The sequence below is a fragment of the Suricata suricatta genome, chromosome 9 (genome assembly GCF_006229205.1).
Source record: "Suricata suricatta isolate VVHF042 chromosome 9, meerkat_22Aug2017_6uvM2_HiC, whole genome shotgun sequence".
Classification (NCBI taxonomy): domain Eukaryota; kingdom Metazoa; phylum Chordata; class Mammalia; order Carnivora; family Herpestidae; genus Suricata; species Suricata suricatta.
In genome coordinates, this window is record NC_043708.1 from 71,491,839 (window position 1) to 71,515,130 (window position 23,292).

General features: G+C 39.2%; 1 protein-coding gene and 1 non-coding gene across 7 annotated transcripts in view; both read left to right on the forward strand.

The window, feature by feature from the left end:
- The window catches only part of CHD8 (chromodomain helicase DNA binding protein 8), a 61,094-nt gene that overhangs the window by 29,193 nt on the left and 8,609 nt on the right, over positions 1–23,292 (forward strand). For 5 of the 6 annotated variants that reach the window (XM_029951531.1, XM_029951528.1, XM_029951532.1 and 2 more), the window contains exons 6-27: positions 1,535–1,717; positions 1,803–1,871; positions 2,235–2,290; positions 2,802–2,919; positions 6,649–6,732; positions 10,961–11,098; positions 13,043–13,164; positions 13,321–13,564; positions 14,457–14,633; positions 15,651–15,794; positions 16,027–16,282; positions 16,870–17,080; positions 17,331–17,526; positions 18,009–18,176; positions 18,628–18,807; positions 18,943–19,053; positions 19,379–19,575; positions 19,774–19,973; positions 20,054–20,234; positions 20,325–20,414; positions 20,683–20,786; positions 22,222–22,351. In XM_029951531.1, the coding sequence (XP_029807391.1) occupies positions 1,535–1,717; positions 1,803–1,871; positions 2,235–2,290; positions 2,802–2,919; positions 6,649–6,732; positions 10,961–11,098; positions 13,043–13,164; positions 13,321–13,564; positions 14,457–14,633; positions 15,651–15,794; positions 16,027–16,282; positions 16,870–17,080; positions 17,331–17,526; positions 18,009–18,176; positions 18,628–18,807; positions 18,943–19,053; positions 19,379–19,575; positions 19,774–19,973; positions 20,054–20,234; positions 20,325–20,414; positions 20,683–20,786; positions 22,222–22,351 (3,359 nt within the window). The remainder of the gene's footprint in view (positions 1–1,534; positions 1,718–1,802; positions 1,872–2,234; positions 2,291–2,801; positions 2,920–6,648; positions 6,733–10,960; positions 11,099–13,042; positions 13,165–13,320; positions 13,565–14,456; positions 14,634–15,650; positions 15,795–16,026; positions 16,283–16,869; positions 17,081–17,330; positions 17,527–18,008; positions 18,177–18,627; positions 18,808–18,942; positions 19,054–19,378; positions 19,576–19,773; positions 19,974–20,053; positions 20,235–20,324; positions 20,415–20,682; positions 20,787–22,221; positions 22,352–23,292) is intronic. The other variant, XM_029951530.1, reaches the window with a different exon arrangement.
- Positions 22,810–22,919, forward strand: LOC115303227. Its single transcript, XR_003913919.1, has one exon. It is a non-coding gene; the product is annotated as a small nucleolar RNA U6-53/MBII-28 (small nucleolar RNA).

A 23,292-nucleotide genomic window follows, 5' to 3' on the forward strand; every position in this document is an offset into this window, starting at 1 on the left:
AAAAAAAAATCTTTCTCACTTTCTTTCAGAAATGTTACATCTTTTCTGGGGTGTCTAGGTGGTTCAGTCATTTAAGCGTCTGACTCTTGATCTTAAGCTCAGGTCTTGATCTCAGGGTTGTGAATTCAAGTCCCATGTTGCGTCGTTGGGGAGGTGGACCTTGAATATGAAAGAGAGAAAGGAAGGAAGAAAGAAAGATAAAGAAATGTTATGTCTTTTCTTTATAAGACTTTTAAGATTTCTTAAATCTTTTATTTTTATGTGATTTCGTTTCTTTCACCCTCTAGATAGCTAGACATTTGTTTCCACGCCCATTTATAGAATAATCTACTTTTTCCTCACTCATCAGAAGTGCTATTTTTATCATGTTCTAAATCCACAGAAGTATTTTAGTCTGTATTTGGACATTATTTCATTGACCTATTTATCTCGTAGAGGTATTGACCTTTGTTAATTAGTATAGCTCTATATTGTCTTTAAATCTGGTAAGGCCACGCTTACTTTTCCTAGATTTTCTGATTATTCTTAGATGTCTTTTCTTTCTTTTAATTTTGGGATTAGCTTATCTAGTTTTAATTAATTTTGTTTTGTCAAATTTATGTAATTAGAATTGAGTCTTATTCCAGAACAATGTATTTTACTATTTATTCAAGTCTTTCTTAAGTCCTCCTGGAGTGTTTTAAAGTTGTTTTCAGATAGATTTTATATATTTCTTAGTAAATTTAATTCTTTCTATAATTAATCTTTTTGCTTTCATATATAAAATCTTCCATATATTTTATGCCTCAGTTTATATAAGAATGATACTGACTTTTAAAGTTGGTAAAAAAAAAAATAAAGTTGGTGTTATGCCAGGGAAATTTGCTCAATTTCAGTAGTTACATGTCTGATAGTTCATTTAATTTTTCGGGGTTTTTCAGGGGTATAATCATGCTTGAAAAATAGTAATTTTTATCTCCATCCTTCCGAGCTTTTTATCATGACTATAAAGTATTACTTAATTAAAAAATGTTTTGATCAACCATTTGAAAGAATAAGGTAAATCTAAAATGTATTGATACAGAAAACATCTTTAAGAAATATTAACAGAAAAGTAAGTAGCAGAACAATATCATAATCATATGGTATGATTCTACTTATTAAGACAAAAAAACCTTAGAACTAAAAGAGACAAAACATTCTTGCACCTTTGCACTTCATGTTTGCTTCGTGTGGAAAGTATGTTAAACCCTTCAGGTTGAGTCCTATTGCAGTTTATTAGAGCTTCTTGCCAGTGGTACCCAGGTTACTTTCAGGTAGATTCTGGTTCTTTGATTAAACTTTTTTTTCCAGCAAATTAATAGGAGTTTGGTACATAAAATAAATTATGAGATTTGATATTACATATGTTGACAAATAAACACTTTATCTTTTGGTTTTATTTTTCATAGGGATTTTAGAGTAAAATCTAGGTATATGACTAAAGGCAAATAGTTTTAAAGCTTTTCTCTTTGAGAGACCTACACAGTTATTTTAACCATTCTTGCCTCTACAGAAGAGACGTTCTAACCGCCAAGTTAAGCGAAAAAAATACACAGAGGACCTGGATATAAAGATCACAGATGATGAAGAAGAGGAAGAAGTGGATGTAACTGGTCCAATAAAAACTGAGCCTATCCTCCCCGAACCAGTGCAGGAACCAGATGGCGAGACTTTGCCTTCCATGCAGTTCTTTGTGGTAAGCTGAGAACTTAGGCAATATGAGAGGATGTCCTGCCTCTCATTGAACGGTCTGCAGTGACTGACTGCGTCTTTTGCTACAGGAGAACCCTAGTGAAGAAGATGCGGCCATAGTAGACAAAGTGCTTTCCATGCGGATTGTCAAGAAGGAGGTGAGGCCTTAACCTTTAATGTCCGCTCGAAATGCTACTATCACCGACTTTATTTAATGAGCACCTTTGGATGTCAGGATCTATTACTGCAGTGTCATTATGAAATATGGTGCAGGGAAATTAGCTGGAAAATAAGAATTGTCTTCTTGCCTCCTAGTTTGCTTATCTGTTTAAAATGGCTGAAGACTTATTTTTTCCAACTATGAGACCTCTTCTACTGAAGTACTAGATTAGTTCTTTAACCCCTCACTCAGTAGTGTGCCTTTGGGGGCATTGGTATGAAGCTCTACCAGCAGTAGTGGAAATTAAAGGTTCTTTCTTTGACAAATGAAGTATTAGTAACTATAATGTTTCTCTTCTCAGCTTCCTTCTGGACAGTATACCGAAGCAGAAGAATTCTTTGTCAAGTACAAGAACTAGTATGTGATCCCTGCAAAAAGCTTTTCACCCTGATCTCCACAGGGTTGTAAAAAGTTCTCCTAAATAGTCTTTCCTGGGTGGGAATATGTCCCCTTTTTATAGTCTCCTAGTCTAGATTATTTTCATTGAGGAAAATGTCTATTCAGAGAGAAATTTGTGAACTGTCATGATTCTTGCTATTTCTGGTAGGAAGGTAGGATAAAGGTGATTCCTGATAAAATCCTTTGTAATCCCTATGCCTTCGTCTGACATTAAGGCCTTGTTTTTTAGACTATGGTCCATGGACCAACAGAATTAGCCGTTTTTGGGTTCTTGTTAGAAATGTGTACTTTCAAGCCTGTCCCAGACCAGGTATTTGTGTGCCAAATGAAGTTTAAGAATCCCTAACCTAAAAGACTGTCTCTCACTTAAACATGTCGTATTCATTGTGCCTCCTTCTGGCTAATCCCCAGACCTAGCCTACCCCCTCTCCCTTCTCACGCCATGACTGGCTATTTCCATCCCCTTCAGCTCCTATCTGCACTGTGAATGGGCTACCATCTCTCAGCTGGAGAAGGATAAGAGGATCCACCAAAAACTAAAGCGCTTTAAAACCAAAATGGCTCAGATGAGACACTTCTTCCATGAGGTAATTAGGAATAGGTATTGCCTATCATTTATTCCAAAGAAGCATAAATGACTAGAGTTACTGGTCATGACTGACTCTTCAAGATTTATAGTTGCTTTGGATATGTGGATATGATGTCTTTATTTTGGTCATTGGACTTTCCTTATTTTATAGCCTCATGCTTTGTTTACCAGGTCTAAATACGGTCTTTTTGTAAGTTAGTAGGATATTTTAATATTGACTTGCTCAATATCCACGGAGTATTTTCAAGATGGATGATAAACTGACCTCTGGTCTACTTGAGGCATTCTTCTCCTCCTGTCAGTCTGTGGCAGCCAAGGGTATCTGTAGGCATAAGCAAATATATCATTAAGAGAGAACATTTATTTTCTATAATTTCTAATCCAGTATATCAAGAAATTGTGATAAAGGAGCTTTAATTTCCCATAGTCATTCTTACTACTGGTTAAACACTGGAGCATTCATAAGGGTCTGTTGAGTCACATTTTAACTCTCACTTTACTTTGAAAGTTTTGTGTACACATCCCTTTGCCAAACTGGGATTTTTCATCTTTATTATGTATATAGTACTAAGTGCCTTGAGAAGACCGATTCCTTTTCAAAAGCTTCGTAGAGCTAAAGGGGAAAGGGTCCAGTAGGAAAGATTGAGGGAAGGAATAATGCAGAGCTTCAGCAAATAAAGTTTTGCCTGAATACATCTGATAAAGCTAACTTTATACCACCAGGTTTGTCAATAAATGAGTTATTTCTCACATCACCTGGAGAGGGCAAGTAGGACCATGTAGGTTTTATAATTTCTTTTATATGAAAATAATTCTTGGTTTTTTTTTCATCTTTTTTAAATGTTTATTTTATTATTGTTTTTAAGTTTTATTTATTTTTGAGGGAGAGGGAGAGGGAGAGAGAGACAGCATGAACAGGGGAGGGTCAGCGAGAGAGGGAGACACAGAATCTGAAGACAGGCTCCAGGCTATGTACTAGATGTCAGCACACAGCATGACACGGGCTCGAACCCACAAACCGTGAGATCCTGACCTGAGCCGAAGCCGGATGCTCAACCGACTGAGCCAATCAGGCACCTCTAATGTTTATTTTTTTATTTTGAGAGAGAGAGTGAGCAGGGGAGGCTCAGAGAGAGTGACAGAGAATCATACTCTGCACTGTCCACACAGAGCCCGATGCAGGGTTCAAACTCACAAACTATGAGATCATGACCTCAGCCAAAATCAAGAGTCAGATACTTGACCAACTGAGCCACCCAGATATCCCTTCATCTTTGTTCTTTTAATGCCTAATTTGTGAAATGTACAATGAGATGGGAATCCCACTCCAGCTGGTTAATGTACAATATGTGATTGTTGAACCAATCTCTATGAACTCATATTCAAATTAAATCTCCATATATAGGTAGGCTATTTAACCAAATCGGTCATTATTTGTCATTTATTATGTGCTGGTCTGAATGAAGAACAAACGAGACGTGGTTTGTGTTCTCATCCACCTCCTGTCTAATTGGGAAAGACAGGTAGTAAAAAATAGTTCAAATCATGATAAGTGCCAAAAAAGAAAGAGCACAGGAGACATCACTGGTGGAAAAACGCCTACTTTGGATAATTAGGGAAGACTTCTCTGAGAATTGAATTATGAATAGGAGTAAGGACATGAACCCAGTAAATAGTATCACTGGCATTGGAAACAGCGTACATGAAAGCCCTGAGATAGGCTGAGGAACTGAAAAGGCAGTGGAATTGATGAACAAGAGAGAATGAATGGCCCAAAATGAGATCAGAAATTTAGGCAAGCAGGTGCTTACAGACCTTCTAAGCAGTTGGGTTTTAGTTTTATTTTTATTCTTAGTACAAAGGGAAGTGATTAAATCATTCAAGGTAGGTCAAAGACATAATCCAATGTTCACTTTTATTTATTTGTCTTTAATTTTTTAAATGTTTGTTTATTTTTGAGAGAGACAAAGATAGGGCACAAGCAGGGGTGGGGGAGACACAGATTCTGATGCAGGCTCCAGGCTCTGAGCTGTCAGCCTAGAGCCTGATGTGGGGCTTGAACTTACGAACCAGGGGATCATGACCTGAGCTGAAGTCGAATGCTTAACTGACTGAGCCATCCGGGTGCCCACCAATGTTCCCTTAGACTTTGGAGAATGGATTGAAGAAGAGTAAGCATGAAAGAGTGGTGAGCAGTACAGAAGCAGCTGAAGTTTTCTAGCAAAAATCATGGCTTAGAATAGTGTGGTTTCACAGTGGAGAAAATGGATGGATTAGAATTAACGGGGCTTTTGTGTGATGGCAGGTTTGTGGTCTGAGCAAATGGGTTGAAGTGGGATCATTTATTGAATTATGGAAGATTTTAGAAGCAGCCTATTTGGGGAAAATCAATTTAGACTATGTAAACTTTAAAATTCTTTAACACACTTGTGGTTAAGCAGAAAGATACTTAGATATGAATTTTTCAGGCTGCAATTAAAATTTTGAGTTTATCAGCATATGAATAGCCATTAAAACCTTAATGATGATTAAAGTCCCCAAGGAGGTGGATTTCTGTACATTCTCATACTTCTGTATTTTCTTCTAGAAAGTTCTTTCTGTAATAGAATGGATGTAAGCCCAGATGCAAGGCTTAAAGAATTTCCCCAAATTTATTTATTTGTTTGTTTGTTTTTTAAAGAATTCTCCCAAATTTAGAGGTCCAGGTGAAGGAGAAGGAATTGTATGCCAGAGTTACCGGAGAAAAATTAGGCAAAAGATATGTCACAAAAAGCACTGGTGACAAATGTCTGAAGAAGGAAGAGTTTTTTTCCTTCAAGTTTCTTTGAGACCTTTCTTTGGAGCTGTGGCTATATATTTTCATATACCACCCAAAGTTGGATGCCATCACTACCATCCAAGTACTAACCAGGCCCGACACTGCTTAGCTTCCAAGATCAGATGAGATCGGGTGCATTCAGGGTGGTATGGTGTAGACTGGATGCCAGTGACTCAGAAGAAAAAGAAACAAAGTGATTGAGAATTCGCCAAAACAAAAACCAGAACAAATATAAGAGTGGGGGACTACTGATGATGCCATGGTGTATCAGCAAATCCCAGGGAAGAGAGTACTTAATGGAGAGAATTAGGAATTGTGGAATGCTTTGTAGAGTTAAAGTGAACTGAGGACAAAACTCTTTCATTATATTTAGTAATTTGGAGATCATTAATAACCTTGACAAGAGTAAGTAGTTTAGTTGTGTGAGGAAAGTGGACGGGAGAGTGGAAAAGATAGACAGTGTAGGTGATGACATGGAGATACCTTGTGTTTAAAACAGTTGGGAACATTAGGCTATGAAGCAGCGCAGAAAAGTAGTTACAAGCGGGTGAAGAGTAAGGAGGTCTCTTTAAGATGTGATATTGTAGAGAACATCCGTGTGTTTGTGGGAAGCATCCAGTAGATAGGGATTCTTAAGGTGAGAAGGGAGAGTATATGGAGAGAGTGGCCTCTCCTAGGAGACTTGCTCTGGTAATAGACAAGAGGATGGGTTTAGGCTCAGGTACCTTTTTAGAATTTGATACTGTGTTAAAGTCGGGACCTCCCTTCTGAAGACTCCTTTTTAAAAGCAGTGTGTTGTTGTTGTTGTAGTTTTTTTGAGGTAGGATCATCAGGTAAAGGTGGGGTGGAAGGTTGGGTCTACTGGACAATGGTTTTTCGGTCTTACTGTTTGTTTGATAACTCCTCTAGGACGAAGAGCCCTTCAATCCTGACTACGTAGAGGTGGACAGGATATTGGATGAGTCTCACAGCATTGACAAAGACAATGGGGAGGTAAGTTGGGGTGTGTAAGAACATGAAGGATCTTAGATTTCTGCTGGTGTCCTTGCCCATCTTTTATTTTTCAAATATGGCTAAAAAAATCCCTGGGACATTTTTGAATTTTTCTGTGGGCTTTTTAGAATGAAATTGGGAAGCTAAGGGAGTAGAGAGAGAGGCTAAAAGGAAAGTTTTTCGTAAAATCAAGTATCTAAGAACTATATTTAAAATACCAAGAGCTATATTAACAAGTACTCACTAGGGGCGCCTGGCTAGCTCACCGGCTAAGCATCCAACTTCGGCTGAGGTCACGATCTCATGGTTTTCGGGTTTGAGCCCTGGTTCCAGCTCTGTGCTGACAGCTAGCACAGAGTCTGGAGCCCGTTTTCAGATTCTGTGTCTCCCTCTCTCTGTGACTCTCCCTTGCTCATGCTGTCTTTCTCTCTCTCCCTCAAAAATAAATAAAACATTAAAAAAATAAAAACAAGTACTCATTCACCTTGATCTCATTTTCTCTTAAATTTTATGTGAGACCCTTGACATTCAGTTGAGGGTGAGAGAAGGAAGAGGTATAGGGAAACATCACAAATCTTCATATTTATAAAGGTAAAAACACCTGTACAGACTCAGCTTTCTCCATGTTGTTGTTGAGAATTACTAATTTTTTTAATATTTTTTTTAATATATTTTGAAAGAGAGAGTGTGTGTGAGCACGGGAAGGGCAGAAAGAAAGGGAGAGGGGGAAAAAAAAAAAGAAAAGAAAGGGAGAGGGAGAGAATCCCAAGCAGGCTTCACACTGGGAGTGTAGAGACTGATGCAGGGCTCTATCCCACAAGTTGGCTGTGCATGCTTGACATGGGACTCGATATCATGAAACCATGAGATCACCACCTGAGCCAAAATCAAGAGTTGGACATTTAACCGAGTCACCCAGGCACCACAGAGAAGTGAACTTACCATCAAATAAATGCATTTTCATTTATCATTAAATATCTATTGTATTTGAATCTGTACTTTTTTTAATGTTTATTTTTGAGAGAGAGAGAGAAAGAAAGAGCAGTGGGGAAGGGGCATAGAGAGAGGGGAACAGAGAATCTGAAGCAGGCTCCACACTGACAGCGGAGAGCCCAATGTGGTGCCCCAACCCATGAACTATGAGATATGAGATATGACCTGAGCCGAAGTCAAACACTCAACCGATTAAGCCACCCAAGTGTCCCTGAATCTATACTTGTAAACAGAATGTGGGATTCCCCTCCCACTGATTCAGATTCAGTAGATCTGGCTCGGGACCCAGAGATCTGCCTTTTTAAGTTGGTTCTTCAGGGGATTCTCAGGCATAGCTTAATTGGGAATCAGAACATTAAAGGAGTGTTAACAGAAGTGCTGATGCCTAGGAGCACATGTACCCCAATGTTCATAACAGCACTTTCAACAATAGCCAAATCATGGAAAGAGCCTATATGTCCATCAACTGGTGAATGGATCAAGAAGATGTGGTATATATATATACAATGGAGTGTTACATGGCAATGAGAAAGAGTGAAATCTGGCCATTCATAGCAAAGTGGGTGGACCTCGAGGGTGTCATGCTAAGCGAAATAAGTCAGGTGGAGAAGGACAGACACCATATGTTTTTGCACAGGAGAAACCTAACAGAGGACCATGGGAAGGGAAAGGGGGGAAAAGAGAGAGAGGGAGGGAGGCAAATCATAGAGACTCTTAAATACCAAAAACAAACTGAGGGCTGAGGAGAGAGGGGGAAAGTAGGTGATGGTCATGGAGGGGGGGACTTGTGGGGAAGAGCACTGGGTGTTATATGGAAACCAACTTGACAAACTATAAATTACAAAAAATATATTACATGAAAAAAAGCTCAGATTTTACATGTGCTAAAACACTTGCTGATATAGATTCATGAATTACTTTTTTCATTTTCCAAAAAAGAGTTATAAAGATTTAAGTCACTAGTAAATTCAACATTCTGTCTTAAATTTATTTCAAACTTACGTAGACCCTGAACCGCCATTCCCTTAGAACTTCTGTTTTCTTTTCACTTTAAGTAGCAGTTGTTGATTTGGTTTGTACGGCCACATTTCATGAAGTTTTTATCACATCTGATAGTTACTGTTTACCTAGTGACCAGTACAGAACAACAGAACCTTGTTAAATTGTCAATGCCAGGTGGTGAGCTGGGCTCACTCACAAGTTAAGTGACAATGTTTCCATACATCACCCTTGTAGGACCTAAAAATCAGTCTTCCCTCTGTCAAATTCCAAGTTTATTTTATAAGCCTTTAGAATCCCTCAGAACATTAAATGTCCAAGGCCTATTACAGTTCACTATGTCTTTATATCCTAACAGGCATCCTCAGATAACATATATTCTTTTTGGGGGTGTCGGAGTGGGAGTTACTGTTTGTTCATTTGTGGGAGATGAGTGGGAAATGGACCTGTTATTAGAAAGGACAAGTTAGTTGCTGTTAAATTCTTCCCATCATTTTCAGAATCTCAACCTTCTTAGCCTTGAAGATCTTGTATTCTCTATCAACATACTTAATTCTTCCAGAAGTAATTGGTCTTTGGGCCCTTTGGACTTTGTTGGAAATGACAAGACAGAAGAAAATGTTTTAGTTCCTCGGTAGTAGAACTTTTGCTGCCAGTATTATAACAACATTCTGTATACCCGTTTCCCTCCCTCCCAAAATAAGTTTAATTTGTCATCCTTTCTACATTACCTAACAATGGAAATCAGTATTATAAATAGTAAAGTCTTTGGAAAAGTAAGTTATGATGCTGGGAATGTATGACTTGGACAAATGGCTTTATGTAGAAAGTGACCTGAGTCACTGTAATAGAGAAAAGGAGCAACTAAATTAATTCCGGGGATTCCATGTTCCGTGACTCTATTGAGGTACTTTTATATATCTTCAAACTTCTTGCTGTTTTGAGGAGTATTCTGTGGATTGATAATAGAGATTACTGTTGATTACACTAGGCCCAGTCTGAAGTTTTTTGGGTTTTTTTCTCTGAGAAACAGCATGTGAATGGGATAGGGGCAGAGAGAGAGAGAGAGAGAATCCCAAGCAGGCTCTTCTCCAACAGTACAGAGCCCAAAGTGGGGCTCAGCCTCATGTACCAGGAGATTGTGACCTGAGCTGAAGTTGGACGCCAAAGTCAGATGCTCAACTGACTGAGCCACCCAGGCATCCCAGCACTAGGCCAAATCTAATCCATGTTTCATATAAGCCAGAAATGGAAATGCAGTCCATGCAAAGATCCTCTCAAGGAGTGAAAGTAGGAGTCATTTTACCTTAGGTCACTACCTAGCCTTTGCAGTAGAACAACCTACATATAGAGCCCAGTGCTGGTATTTGGAGCGTCTGCATTTGCCCTTCCATTTTCCTCTTCTTACCTGTCCTCATTGGTACCTCTTCTCGTTTTCTTCTAGCACACTAGGAAATCTCTTTACCACCATATGACTGCTCTTTGACACAGCATCTGCACTCAGAGCTACAGAAGTTCAGATGCCCAGGGATTTCAGCCCTGCTTTGCTCTTATGGTTTTAATATGTTGCTCACTTAGAAAAGTGGCCTGGTTGAGCACCTGGGTGGCTCAGTTGGTTGAGCATCCGACTTTGGCTCAGGTCATGATCTCGTGGTTTATAAGTTCGAGCCTCATGTCCGGCTCTGTGCTGACAGCTCAGAAACTGGAGCCAGCTTCGGATTCTGTGTTTCCCTCTCTTGCCCCTCCCTTGCTCACACCCTCTCTCTCAAAGACAAACAAACATTAAATATATTAAAAAAGAGAGAACAAAGTGGCCTGGCTTCCACTTGGTGCCAGGATGCTAGTATGGGGCCAGAGGTCTCTTAATTTCAATCTAAATCATTATAATACAGGAAAAAATATGTATTTTTGGCATTTGCTTAGTGAGCAAAATGTTTCACTGCTTAGTGTTCTAGCAACTACTGGTAGAACTTTGACTTTTAGAACAGATTCTGATAATTTGCTGCAGAAATTATCAAAGCCATGAACAGTACATGCCTTAGCAGGTGAGCCTGTGGTTGGTGTTTTCACCATTTTTTTTTAGTACTTTTTAGTATTAACACCTTGTGATCTGATTCTTTTTTTTAAACTTAAAAAATTTATTTTTGTGATATGATTCTATAGTCAAATTCTTATCCTTTATCACAGCAGATAACATAGAATCAGTTTATTAAGGGTTTAGCTTCTTCTTTCCTAGCCTGTAATTTACTACCTGGTGAAATGGTGTTCTCTGCCCTACGAGGATAGTACGTGGGAGCTGAAAGAGGATGTTGATGAGGGCAAGATTCGAGAGTTTAAACGGATCCAGTCAAGGCACCCAGAACTCAAAAGAGTGGTAAGTACATTTGCATTTAGAGTGTAAAGCCCACATAGGCAATGATGTAAGTTTTTATTTATCAAAGTTTATGTTGTTTTAGCTTTTTATTATGGACATTTTCAAACATATACAAAAGTTAAAGAAATGTTACGATGTACCCATCACCCAGCTTTTAACAACACATAGCTAATCTTTTATGTATTCTCTGTCTACTCATTTTCCTATTTCCCAAATTATTTTAAAGCAAATCCAGGGTTCCTTTATTTCATCTATAAATATTTTGGTGTTTATGTCTAAAGGATAAATAATACCATTTTTACACCTGAGAAAATTTAACCATTTCTAAGTATCATCAAATAACCAACCATATGTATTTCCCTGATTGTCTTTTAATGTTAAATTGTTTCAATTGGATTCAGAATAAAGGTCTATATATTGCTGTCAGTTAATGTGTCTCAGCTTTTTCTTTTTTTATTAATTTTTAAAAATATTTACTTATTTTTTGAGAGACAAAGCACAAGCAGGGGAGGGGCAGAGAGAGAGGGAGACACAGAATCAGAAGCAGGCTCCAGGCTCTGAGCTGTCAGCACAGAGCCCCATGTGGGGCTCAAACTCATGGACCTTAAGATCATGACCTAAGTTGAAGTCAGATGCTTAACTGATTGAGCCACCCAGGTGCCCTTCAGGTCTCTCTTAATTATAGTTCCTCATCTTTCTCCTCTCCTTTCTTTGAATTTTTTTAAAATTTATTTTTGAGAGAGAGAGGCAGTGCGAGCAGGGAAGGAGCAGAGAGAGAGAGGGAGACACAGAATCTGAAGACAGGCTCCAGGCTCTGCGCTAGCTGTCAGCACAGATCCTGACATGGGGTCCAAACCCAAAAACCACAAGATCATGACCTGAGCCAAAGTCGGATGCTTAACCAACTGAGCCACCCAGGTGCCCCTCCTCTCCCTTCTTTGTAGTTTATCTTGAAGAAATCAGGTGGTTTGTTCTCTAGGGGTTTCCATTGTCTGAAGTTGGCCAGTTGCATTCCCCTTGGTATCTCTGGCCCTTATATTTTACATAAATGGTTAGGGACAGACCAGTGCTGTCCACTGGAACTTTTTGGCACTGTGCTCATATAGTAGCCACTATTTACATTTCAAATGGTCAGTAGGCATATGTGCCTAGTGGCAGATATAAAACATTATCAGTGTAGACAGTTCCATTTGATATCACTATTCTAGAAGCTCGATCAGATGGGGAAGGGAGATAACTAAATCTACTTAATAGGTGGTTCTATTAAGTTGTCTGTTGTAATATTATTAACGATTTATGATCATTGCCTTGGTCTATTTTTTTTATGTCTATTTTTGAGAGAGAGAGACAGAGTGGGAGTGGGGGAGGATCAAAGAGAGAGAGGGAGACAGAATCTGAAGTAGGGTCCAGGTGACACCAGGTAAAGGAGGTGTCAGCACAGAGCCCAACATGGAGCTCAAACTCACAAACCATGTAGTCATGACCTGAGCCGAAGTTGGACGCTTAAACCACTGAGCCACCCAGGGACTGCTGCCTCAGACTGTTCTTTAAGGATTTCAGAATGATATTTTAATTGTATCACATCTTCATTTATTAGCCAGAATTTTCTATAAAAAGAAAGGACTGACCTACTATTTGGTCACTCTGAGGTACAGATTGTGTCGGAGAGGAGGATAAATGCTTTATTTTCTTTATTTTCCAGTTTTCAAAATAATGAAGTAGTTCTCTAGCATCCTCCAGAAGTGACCAGAGGATTTTTTTCTCCTTTGGTTTTACTTTTTTTTTTAGTTTTTTAAACTTTATTACGAACTCATGCATTTGAATATATTTAAGATGTTTTTAATTTGTGTTTCTGAATTGACTTTGGGTACTGGAACTGCCTAGTAAGTTTACCTAATTTTGTTAATGTCCTCACCACATTAATGGAAATTTTCTCTTTTATAGAATCGTCCACAGGCAAGTGCCTGGAAGAAGTTAGAATTATCACATGAGTATAAAAACAGAAACCAGTTACGGGAATATCAGTTGGAAGGGGTCAACTGGCTGCTCTTTAATTGGTATAACAGGTATAGAAATGAGTGGGCCCATGCAATGTAGGCTTGGTCTGGGATTATGTCTATTCATTTTCAGTAGAAACAGTTTCTTTTTACTCTTTTTTTTATGTACTTTTAAAAAGATGGTATCTTTTGACATGCTTTTCTTTTTCCATGGTGAATCTTCAGGCAGAACTGCATCCTGGCCGATGAGATGGGATTGGGCAAAACGATCCAGTCCATTGCCTTTTTGCAGGAAGTATATAATGTGGGCATTCATGGACCTTTCCTAGTCATTGCTCCACTGTCTACAATTACGAACTGGGAGCGAGAATTCAATACATGGACAGAAATGAACACTATTGTGTACCATGGCAGTTTGGCTAGCCGTCAGATGATTCAGCAGTATGAAATGTACTGCAAAGATTCACGGGTGAGTTGCATATCATGGGAACGTAATGGTTTACAGAGAGTAGGCTAAGGCACCTGGTATTTTAGAGGCTTTTCTCTGAATAAAAGTCTTTTAGTGAGGTTTTCTGAGGTGATTTATGGCATTTTGTCTAGATTACACAGGAAATTTTTTTTCACTTTTGCTCCTTTTATCCATTGGACATTTTGATCCAGTGGGAGTTCTGGCTTCATTTATGAATACTTGCATCCTAAATAGAATTTTACCAGCATCGATAATTTTTCATTAAGGAAGAATGGAGGTGGTAAACTTAAGCCATTTCTTTTCTTTTTCTTTTTTGGAAGTCTACTAAAATTTTCTTCAAGATCAATTCCTTTCTCTATATAAATTTTAAAGTGAAAATTTGAACGATTCATCCTTTCTTAGTCATATTTTGCTATTTTGTTGAACTGATTTTTCTGTCCATTTTTAGACAGTAACATATAATTACCTATTTCACTTTCAGTTTTGTCTTATATGTTACAATGATGCCTGACCTTTGTGGATTTCCGCATTAACTACCAAAAGATCTAGGTTTGAGTCTGGCACCTTAACCTGCTCAGCCACCCAGACACTGCTGATCTAGGTTTGAGATGTGTGAGCTAGGCATACAGCAGTGTCAAAAATGTCCAGCTTCATTCAGTGAGGTCTGTCATTTTCTCAAGAAATTGAATATGTTGAAGAGTGCTTGTGTCTTAAATTCAGTGATTTGGCACTATTTATCATGAAGATAAACAGCAGCAGAGGTGGGTGGTGGTGCCATTTGCATTTCCTATTTTGCCTGCCTGAATATAGAAAAGAGAATGTATAAATCAGAAGGGGTCTGCGTTTAGGTTCATGGTAGGCCTTTTCTTAACTTTATTGCCTTTGTGCTTAGGGGCGCCTCATCCCAGGTGCATACAAGTTTGATGCCCTGATTACCACTTTTGAGATGATTTTGTCAGACTGTCCTGAGCTTCGTGAGATTGAATGGCGTTGTGTCATCATTGATGAGGCCCATCGGCTAAAGAACCGTAATTGCAAGCTGCTTGATAGCCTCAAGCACATGGACTTGGTGAGTTCTTCACATTGACTCATGGGCAGAAACACCTGGAATTAAAATAACCCCAATTCTCCGTGGAAATAATATAACCTTAATTACCAGAGAAGAAAAAAAGAATCCCAATCCTGGTATTGGGTAGTGGGTATGGCCTTTGGGAGTGGACACCTGAAAGTCTTATAAAAATTCTGTATATTTTAGAATTGGAAGGTAATTATATGTTAGTGTTTTTTTTTAACCAGGTAGAGAGGTGGGATACTGTATTAGTTACCTAGTGCTGCATAACAAACAAATACCCTAAACGTTAGTGGCTTTAAACAGCAACAGTTCTTTTTTATGATTCTCTAGCCCGGCAACTTGGGCTGGGTTCAGCTAGACCATTCCTTTGGTGGTCTTGCCTGTAGTCAGTAATGTGGCTGCAGCTGGCAATTGGTGGGCTCCTGGGTCATCCTTTATATGACCCGTTATCCTCCAGTAGGCCAGACTTTGCTTCTTTACGTGGTAGAGTCAGGGCAGTGTCCAGAGAGGGCAAAGGCAGAAGTTGCAAGGCCTTTGAGTTATAGGCTCTGAAACTCACACAATATCACTTCTGCTACATTTTCTTTGTCAGAGCAAGCCACAAGGCAAGCCCAGATTCAAGGGGTGAACCTTGATAGGAGGAACTACAAAGAATTAATGGCCATATTTAATCCAGCACAGGTACATTCCCTAGAGGGGGACATATTAGGATATCTGTGGGGATTTGAGTGTGGAAAGGCATATGTAATTGGAACAATATATATTCTGAATATTTTTTTATTTGCTCATAATCATAATGTTTAAGTTAATTCTTGTTAAATATCAAGTTGTTTTTTTTTTTAATATTTTATGTTTATCAAAAGAGAGCAAGAGTGAAAGAAAAGTTGATAGTAATCTGGCCCATTTCCATAATTTTACAGATAAATTAAAGCTAAAATTATATACTTAATAGAACACCCCAGAAGTCCTTTGTGTTTTTGAGTTTTATCATTTTTTTGTTTTCCCCACTTCTAGGAACACAAAGTGTTACTCACAGGAACACCATTGCAAAATACCGTGGAGGAATTGTTTAGCTTGCTTCATTTCTTGGAACCTTCACAATTTCCTTCAGAATCAGAGTTCCTCAAGGACTTTGGGGATCTCAAGACAGAGGAACAGGTAGGAAGTATATCTGGACAAAAAAGGTGAAGTTTGTAGTAGGCATGCATCTACTGTCATAGGCCGTGAGGGCCTTTTTGAACTTACAACCTTGTGCCTATGTCACTTGTGGCATTGTGAAAATCTACATCTCTCATAATGGAAAGCTCGCGTATTTTTTCATGTTTCACCGTAACGTTAAGCATGTCTGTCCTCATAGTTTTTATTTCTTTTCTCTCTGTATTGGGCACAGGTTCAAAAGCTACAGGCCATTCTCAAGCCAATGATGCTGAGAAGACTGAAAGAGGATGTTGAAAAAAACCTGGCACCCAAACAGGAAACTATTATTGAAGTAGAGCTGACCAACATCCAGAAGAAATACTACCGGGCTATTCTGGAGAAGAATTTCTCCTTCCTTTCCAAAGGGGCCGGTCACACTAACATGCCTAATCTGCTCAATACGATGATGGAGTTGCGCAAATGCTGCAACCACCCGTATCTCATCAACGGTGAGAGCGCTCCTGGAGAGTACCTGCATTCCTCTGTCGCCTGTTTCCTTTCTGCCGATGCTCTTCAGGAACTGTGGATGTGTTGACAGACACAGCCTAATTTGGGGAGGGAAGGGGGATCTTCTTTTAAAGCCACTCTTATGTGGAATGTCTTTCTCTAGTTCTTCCCCCTTCATCCTGCATATTTTCAAAATTACATGCGATTTGCTGTTTAGAATTTCATGAACAAGAACTCCAGTCCTTCTGTTTTCTGGAGAAATGTCCTCACTGGTACTCCATTTTGCAGTTTCTGATTTGGCTGCCAGTGGGATGGTAATAGTTGTTTGCATGTACTGTCTTAGTTCTAGTCCATGTAGTTGTGTATGTTTTACCCAGTTACAGTCTTAAGTCCTGATTGATTTGCAATATTTTGTATGGCACAGTGGAAGATGACTTAAGGTGTTTGGGTGCTAAAATTCTCTGTGAGAAAAGTGTTTATTTCAAGTCAGATGCCTTTTCTTGGCTTTCTTATCTCAGTTAAGTTAACTACAGCCCTAGCATGTTTCTCTGGGTCTCACCATCAAGTTTGATTTTTTTTCTTTTGGCAGGTGCGGAAGAAAAAATCCTGACAGAATTTCGAGAAGCTTGCCATATCATACCTCATGACTTCCACTTGCAGGCCATGGTTCGTTCAGCTGGCAAATTGGTTCTCATTGACAAGTTACTTCCAAAACTTAAAGCTGGTGGCCATAAGGTTCTGATCTTCTCCCAGATGGTACGCTGTCTAGATATCCTAGAGGATTATCTAATTCAGAGGAGGTGAGAAAAGAGTCATCCCTTGCCTTGTGTTTACTGTAGCTTCATAAAGCTGCGAAGAGTAGGAGGGTCTGGGTTTAATTAAAGTCGGCCAGGACTAGGATAAAAGAAGTATTTAAGATTCTCACTCTCAACTTTCTGATAAGATTTTGGTCAACTAGAGATATGGAAATACTGGTATTGATCCTAGTCTGCTTTTTTGGTCTCTTTTTCTGCTTAACCAATTGAATTGTTTTCTTTGATTGCCAAACAGGTACTTATATGAGCGCATTGATGGAAGAGTCAGAGGTAACCTTCGACAGGCAGCTATTGACCGTTTCAGCAAGCCTGACTCAGACCGATTTGTCTTCTTGCTCTGCACCCGGGCTGGTGGACTTGGTATTAATCTCACAGCTGCTGATACCTGCATCATCTTTGATTCAGACTGGAATCCCCAAAATGACCTGCAGGTAGAGGAAATCATTGTCTTAGGGAGGAATCACCTAATGTAAGGTTTTTCAACAGGATCAAGATCTCTTAGAAAGACTTGTCTTTCAAAGAGTCTGGCATTGTTTACTTAATTTAAGGTTGACAGTCTCCATCAGAGGTCAGCAGACTTTTTCAGTAAATGTATTGGGCTTTGCGGACCATATGGTCTCTGTTGTAACTATTTATCTCTGCTCTTATAGTACAAAAGCAGCCATAGACAACATGTAAATGAATGGGTGGGTTTACCTTTCAGTAAAACTTTATTTACAGAAACAGGTGACTCTCTAAACTGTAGCTTGCTGACCCCTGGTGCATTTGGTGGGGCAGTCATTTCATCTTGAAATTGACTTTTGGTTTTGAGTTGATCTCATGGCTGCTTTATAGATGTGAATTGGTATTTTGAATCCTCCCCACCCGAATTTTATGTTATCTTTGCCCTTTTTCTCCATTTCTTTTTAACCAGGCCCAGGCACGGTGTCATCGAATTGGTCAGAGCAAAGCTGTGAAGGTGTACCGTCTCATCACGCGTAATTCTTATGAGAGAGAGATGTTTGATAAGGCTAGCCTCAAGTTGGGATTGGATAAGGCTGTGCTTCAGTCCATGAGTGGTCGGGATGGCAACATTACTGGAGTGAGTCCCCTTAGTCTGTGGATACATTTGTAGCAGGTCATAGCCATAAAGGGAGGCAAAGCTCTTTTTGCAGCGGAATCGGACCACCATGTTTGGATTCTCAATTCTTACTTCTTTCCTTTTTATTATTATTAATGTTTTTTTAAATTTATTTATTTTTGGAGGGGAGAGAAACACAATGCAAGTGGGGGAGGGGGCAGAGAGAGAAGGGGACACAGAATCTGAAGCAGGCTCCAGGTTCTGAGCTGTCAGCACAGAGCTTGATGCGGGGCTCGAACTCACATGCTGTGAGATCATGACCTGAACTGAAGCTCAGAAGCTCAACTGACTGAACCACTCAGGCAACCCAGATTCTCAATTCTTGTTTCTTAAAATGTAATGAACTAAGTTATTATGATATCATTAGAGAATATTCTTAGTAGTTTTTTCTTCTTACTGTTGGATTTTGCAGATCCAGCAGTTCTCCAAGAAAGAGATTGAAGATCTCCTACGAAAAGGAGCATATGCTGCCATAATGGAAGAAGATGATGAGGGCTCCAAGTTTTGTGAAGAAGACATTGACCAGATCTTGTTAAGACGAACCACAACCATCACCATTGAGTCTGAAGGAAAGGGCTCTACCTTTGCCAAGGTATGTTCTGTCTGCCAAATGCTAGAGAAGCAGATAGGCAGAAATTTCTGGAATTTAAATGTATTTTTTAAATATAGTTACTGGTTTCCCATTGCTCAAAAAAAGAGTGGTCAACTTTACTGTGTTCCTCACTAGGCAAGCTTTGTTGCTTCTGAAAATAGGACTGATATTTCTCTGGATGACCCCAACTTCTGGCAGAAGTGGGCCAAAAAGGCTGACCTGGACATGGATCTACTGAACAGCAAGGTAAGCTTCCCTTCCTTTAGGGAGGCAGTGTTTAAAGAGCCGTTGTAGCTGCTCTGAGTCTTTAATGCTGGCCTTCGTTTATGATGGTTATTGTATATAAGAACCATCATCGAAGCTTTCTGCAGGGGAGCTCCGCCCCAGAAAACGACATAGATATCTTCCACTTACTTTTGCTTCCTGAGTCCCTATAGATTATTTTGCATGTCCTAAAAAAAGTATCTACAGATGTTATATTCAAGGCTATTTCAATCCATAATTGTCTTAATTCCTTTCCCATAATCATACCATGTAGAGGGTTACTCTTCTGCTTCTGTTCTCTGAATAGAATAACTTGGTGATTGACACACCTAGAGTACGGAAACAGACCCGGCACTTCAGCACCCTGAAAGATGATGACCTAGTGGAATTCTCTGATTTGGAAAGTGAAGATGATGAGCGGCCACGCTCTCGCAGACATGACCGTCACCATACCTATGGGCGCACTGACTGTTTTCGGGTGGAAAAACATCTCTTGGTATATGGGTAAGAGCCCGTCTTGCAACTGAGGTATTGGATTTCCATCCTGCTAGACACTCAGTTTGCCTTTCAGATTGGAAGCTTTGACCAAAAAGGGGATAATGGGGAAAACTTTATATGTTACCATGTTTTCCCTAGATCTTTTTGTCTCCAACCTTTTGGGAGTTCCCAGGAAAATATTAACACCATTTTCTGTTTTTCTAGTTGGGGGCGGTGGCGAGATATCTTGTCTCATGGACGCTTCAAGCGACGTATGACCGAACGAGATGTGGAGACAATTTGCCGGGCCATCCTTGTTTACTGTCTTCTACACTATCGTGGGGATGAAAATATCAAAGGCTTCATTTGGGACTTGATTAGTCCTGCTGAAAACGGCAAGACAAAAGAATTGCAGAATCATTCAGGTAATTATCAACTCTTTACTGTTCATCTTTCTATAGATCACCTAATCCTTTTCAGGTCCAAGGGTTTTTCTCAATCCAAGTCTTCAATGTCTCCCCTTTCCCAGGTCTGTCTATCCCTGTACCACGTGGACGCAAGGGGAAAAAAGTAAAGTCACAAAGCACTTTTGATATCCATAAGGCAGATTGGATCCGGAAATATAATCCTGATACTCTCTTCCAGGATGAGAGTTATAAGAAGCATTTGAAACATCAGTGTAACAAGTAAGGATGGAAATGAACAAAGACTAAAGCATTTTCCACCTCTAAGTTGCTGTGTTATTACTGAGCCGGCTCTTCTTCCCTCACTTCTAGGGTGCTGTTGCGGGTACGAATGCTCTATTATCTAAGGCAGGAGGTTATTGGAGACCAGGCAGAGAAGGTGTTGGGGGGTGCCATTGCCAGGTACAGTTATGATGTATTTTTCTTTATGCCTTGCATTATACCAGAAAAGATTGGTTTATTTCATTCTGTGCTATCTTTGGGATAACTGATAATTAAGATCTATGTGTCAGGTCTTGAATCCTATGCTTGATACCAGTGGAAGGACCTAGGCTGATCCATAAGCACTTAAATTAATGGATAAAAGAAGATACCTGTAATGATCTTTCCAAGGATTGTCATTTATGATTCTCTGCGTTGCTGTGCTGACTCTGTTCTCTTTTACCTTTAGTGAGATTGACATATGGTTCCCAGTAGTGGATCAGCTGGAGGTTCCAACAACATGGTGGGACAGTGAGGCTGACAAGTCCCTGCTCATTGGAGTCTTTAAGCATGGTAGGTACCTTTTTTTAGTCTATTTATTTCATTTTGCAGACTGATGTCCACAGATAGAACATGTAGCACAAAATGCTCATGGCCAGTAACTGAGTTATCTGATTGATCTTCATTAAAATTATGTTTGAATAAGAAACTAGTTCTTAGATATCCAGAGCACAGCAGTTTGTTCCTATAAATAGATATAGATGGATAGTTGAATCCCACAGTAGGGAGTCTCCCACCTGTTCTCTAATCAGTGTTATCAATTCATACGTCATGATATCTTAGTTAAGTTTCCGCAGATCAGGGGAGGCAATATATTCCCAATCCTACTAATAATAAACATGCTTAATTCGTATGAAATTGTTCTACTTATATAACATCCCATTTGCCTAAATGTTCAGCAGTCACTCTGATGACTCTATGCATTCATTATACATGAATACATATGTATCTATGTATACACTGTATGAGCTACAGTGAAACAAAGTAGAGTACAAAAAGGAAGAGTACTCCCTTTACAGTCTTGCCTAATAACGTATCCTAGGTATTAAAAGCCAGTGAGTGCTAACATTCAGCCCAGTGACCTAGTGAATTAGAACGTCACCCGTAGGTTTTTTTTGTTTTGATTTTGTTTTTGTTTTTGTTTTTAACTATTCTGAGGGCACCTGGGTGGCTCCAGAGGTTAAGCATTAAGTGTCCAGCTCTTGGTTTTAGCTCAGATCATGATCTCATGGTTTGTGAGGTTAAGCCCTGCATCAGGCTCTGTGATGACAGTGCAGAGTCTTCTTGGGATTCCCTGTCTCTCCCTCTGTGCCCCTCACTCCCTCCTGCACTCTTGCTCTCTGTCTCAAAATAAATAAACAGAAAAGAAATTTAAAGTATTTTTCTGTGTATTTCTTTAACATAAAAGTAATGGCATTTAATCAAAATGTTTTTGAGATGTTTAATGGGATGAGAAAAACTGAACACTTTCTAGGCTTAGATTTACTTGTGAAACAAGGAGGTTTAGAAGAGTCCAAATATCCTGAAGTATGTTCATGGACTATTCCTTCATTCCTGTTCATCAGACATTCAGTGCCTATTTGTTTGTAGGTGTTTCTTGTCCTTCATTTGAAAATGTGACCTAGCTCTAAATTATTTTACTTTTTTAGTTTCCCTATCTGTGTAGTAAGAATAATAGAAAAACGACCAGTTATGTAAATATTTTGCCATTCTTTATAAATTCTGATTATATTTGTCTTTTGTAACTAGCAGTAAAACTCTTTGTGACTCTAAATTGCTATAGAAATAGTCAATATAGTAATATAATCCAATAGCTGTCTAAGTTAGTATTTTTCTGTTATGAACAAAGTAGCTCATTTGTAGTAGCTTGTCAGTAGTTCGATGATTCCAGCACCCTTCAAGCAAAATTATTCTTATTTTCTTCAGCTTATGGCTCTTTTTCTTCTAGGTTATGAGAAATACAATACTATGAGGGCAGATCCAGCCTTATGCTTCCTGGAAAAGGCTGGTCGACCAGATGACAAAGCCATTGCAGCAGAACATCGAGTATTGGATAATTTCTCTGACATAGTGGAAGGGTAAGTAAGCACTCGTGGTTAATTCTGTTTGAAGTTCTGAATCTACCCCATGTACCCTATTAGTTGCGTATGCTAAGAGATAACATAACTGTAGCCTTGACTGATCCCATTAGTATTTTTAATGGTGGTTATAATCATTAATGATAAATTCTTAACAAAGAGTGAGATCAGCATAAAGGACCCCATGAACTAGATTAAAACCACACATTGCCAAAAGATGCCGCTGAGGGTGGAAATTCACGCTCCTCCTAAATGGCTTATTTGATATTCTGTTCAGTTTTCTTGTAGCGCTTTTCTGTGTAGCCACAGTAGCTGACAGGACAACTGATTCTCTCGAAAGATAATAGCCATGCCGCTCTACTACACCACTTATGTGGTAGAGCCTCAGGAGATTTTACCCCTGGTTTATCATCTCCCAGTGGTAGCTGACACATATAGGCATAGCTTCTGTATACATGCCTCGATGATGAGTTGCCATGCTAATACTGAGTCACCAGGTAGGGCAGTGTTGCCCTGGTTTGGGTGCCAGTGAGTTTAACAAAACTTCTCACGTGGAGACCTGAGGGGCATGTTCAGTAGTTGGCTTAGTTCATGAATACCCATGCCACTCGCTGTCCTGCAATTGAGAGTTTTCTCTTTGATGATCACAGCCTTAGTTGGCTTAGGGCAGAACCCTCAAAGGAAATTGGGTACGTTATTCATTGCAAATCATGTATTACGTCAACCTTCCACTCAGTAGAGCAAATAAAACAAGCAAGCATGGACTATTCAAATGTAATAGTAAAAGTAAATAGGAAGGAGGGGAAGAATGTGTTAAGAGTAAAAAAAGCTATCAAGGGAAAGGAAACATTCTGGTCAATGCAAGCAATTTAGAAATACACTTTTAGTTTCTCCCAGTTCATCGTCCTATTGTGCTGTACCTAACTTACTCAGAGTTTAGC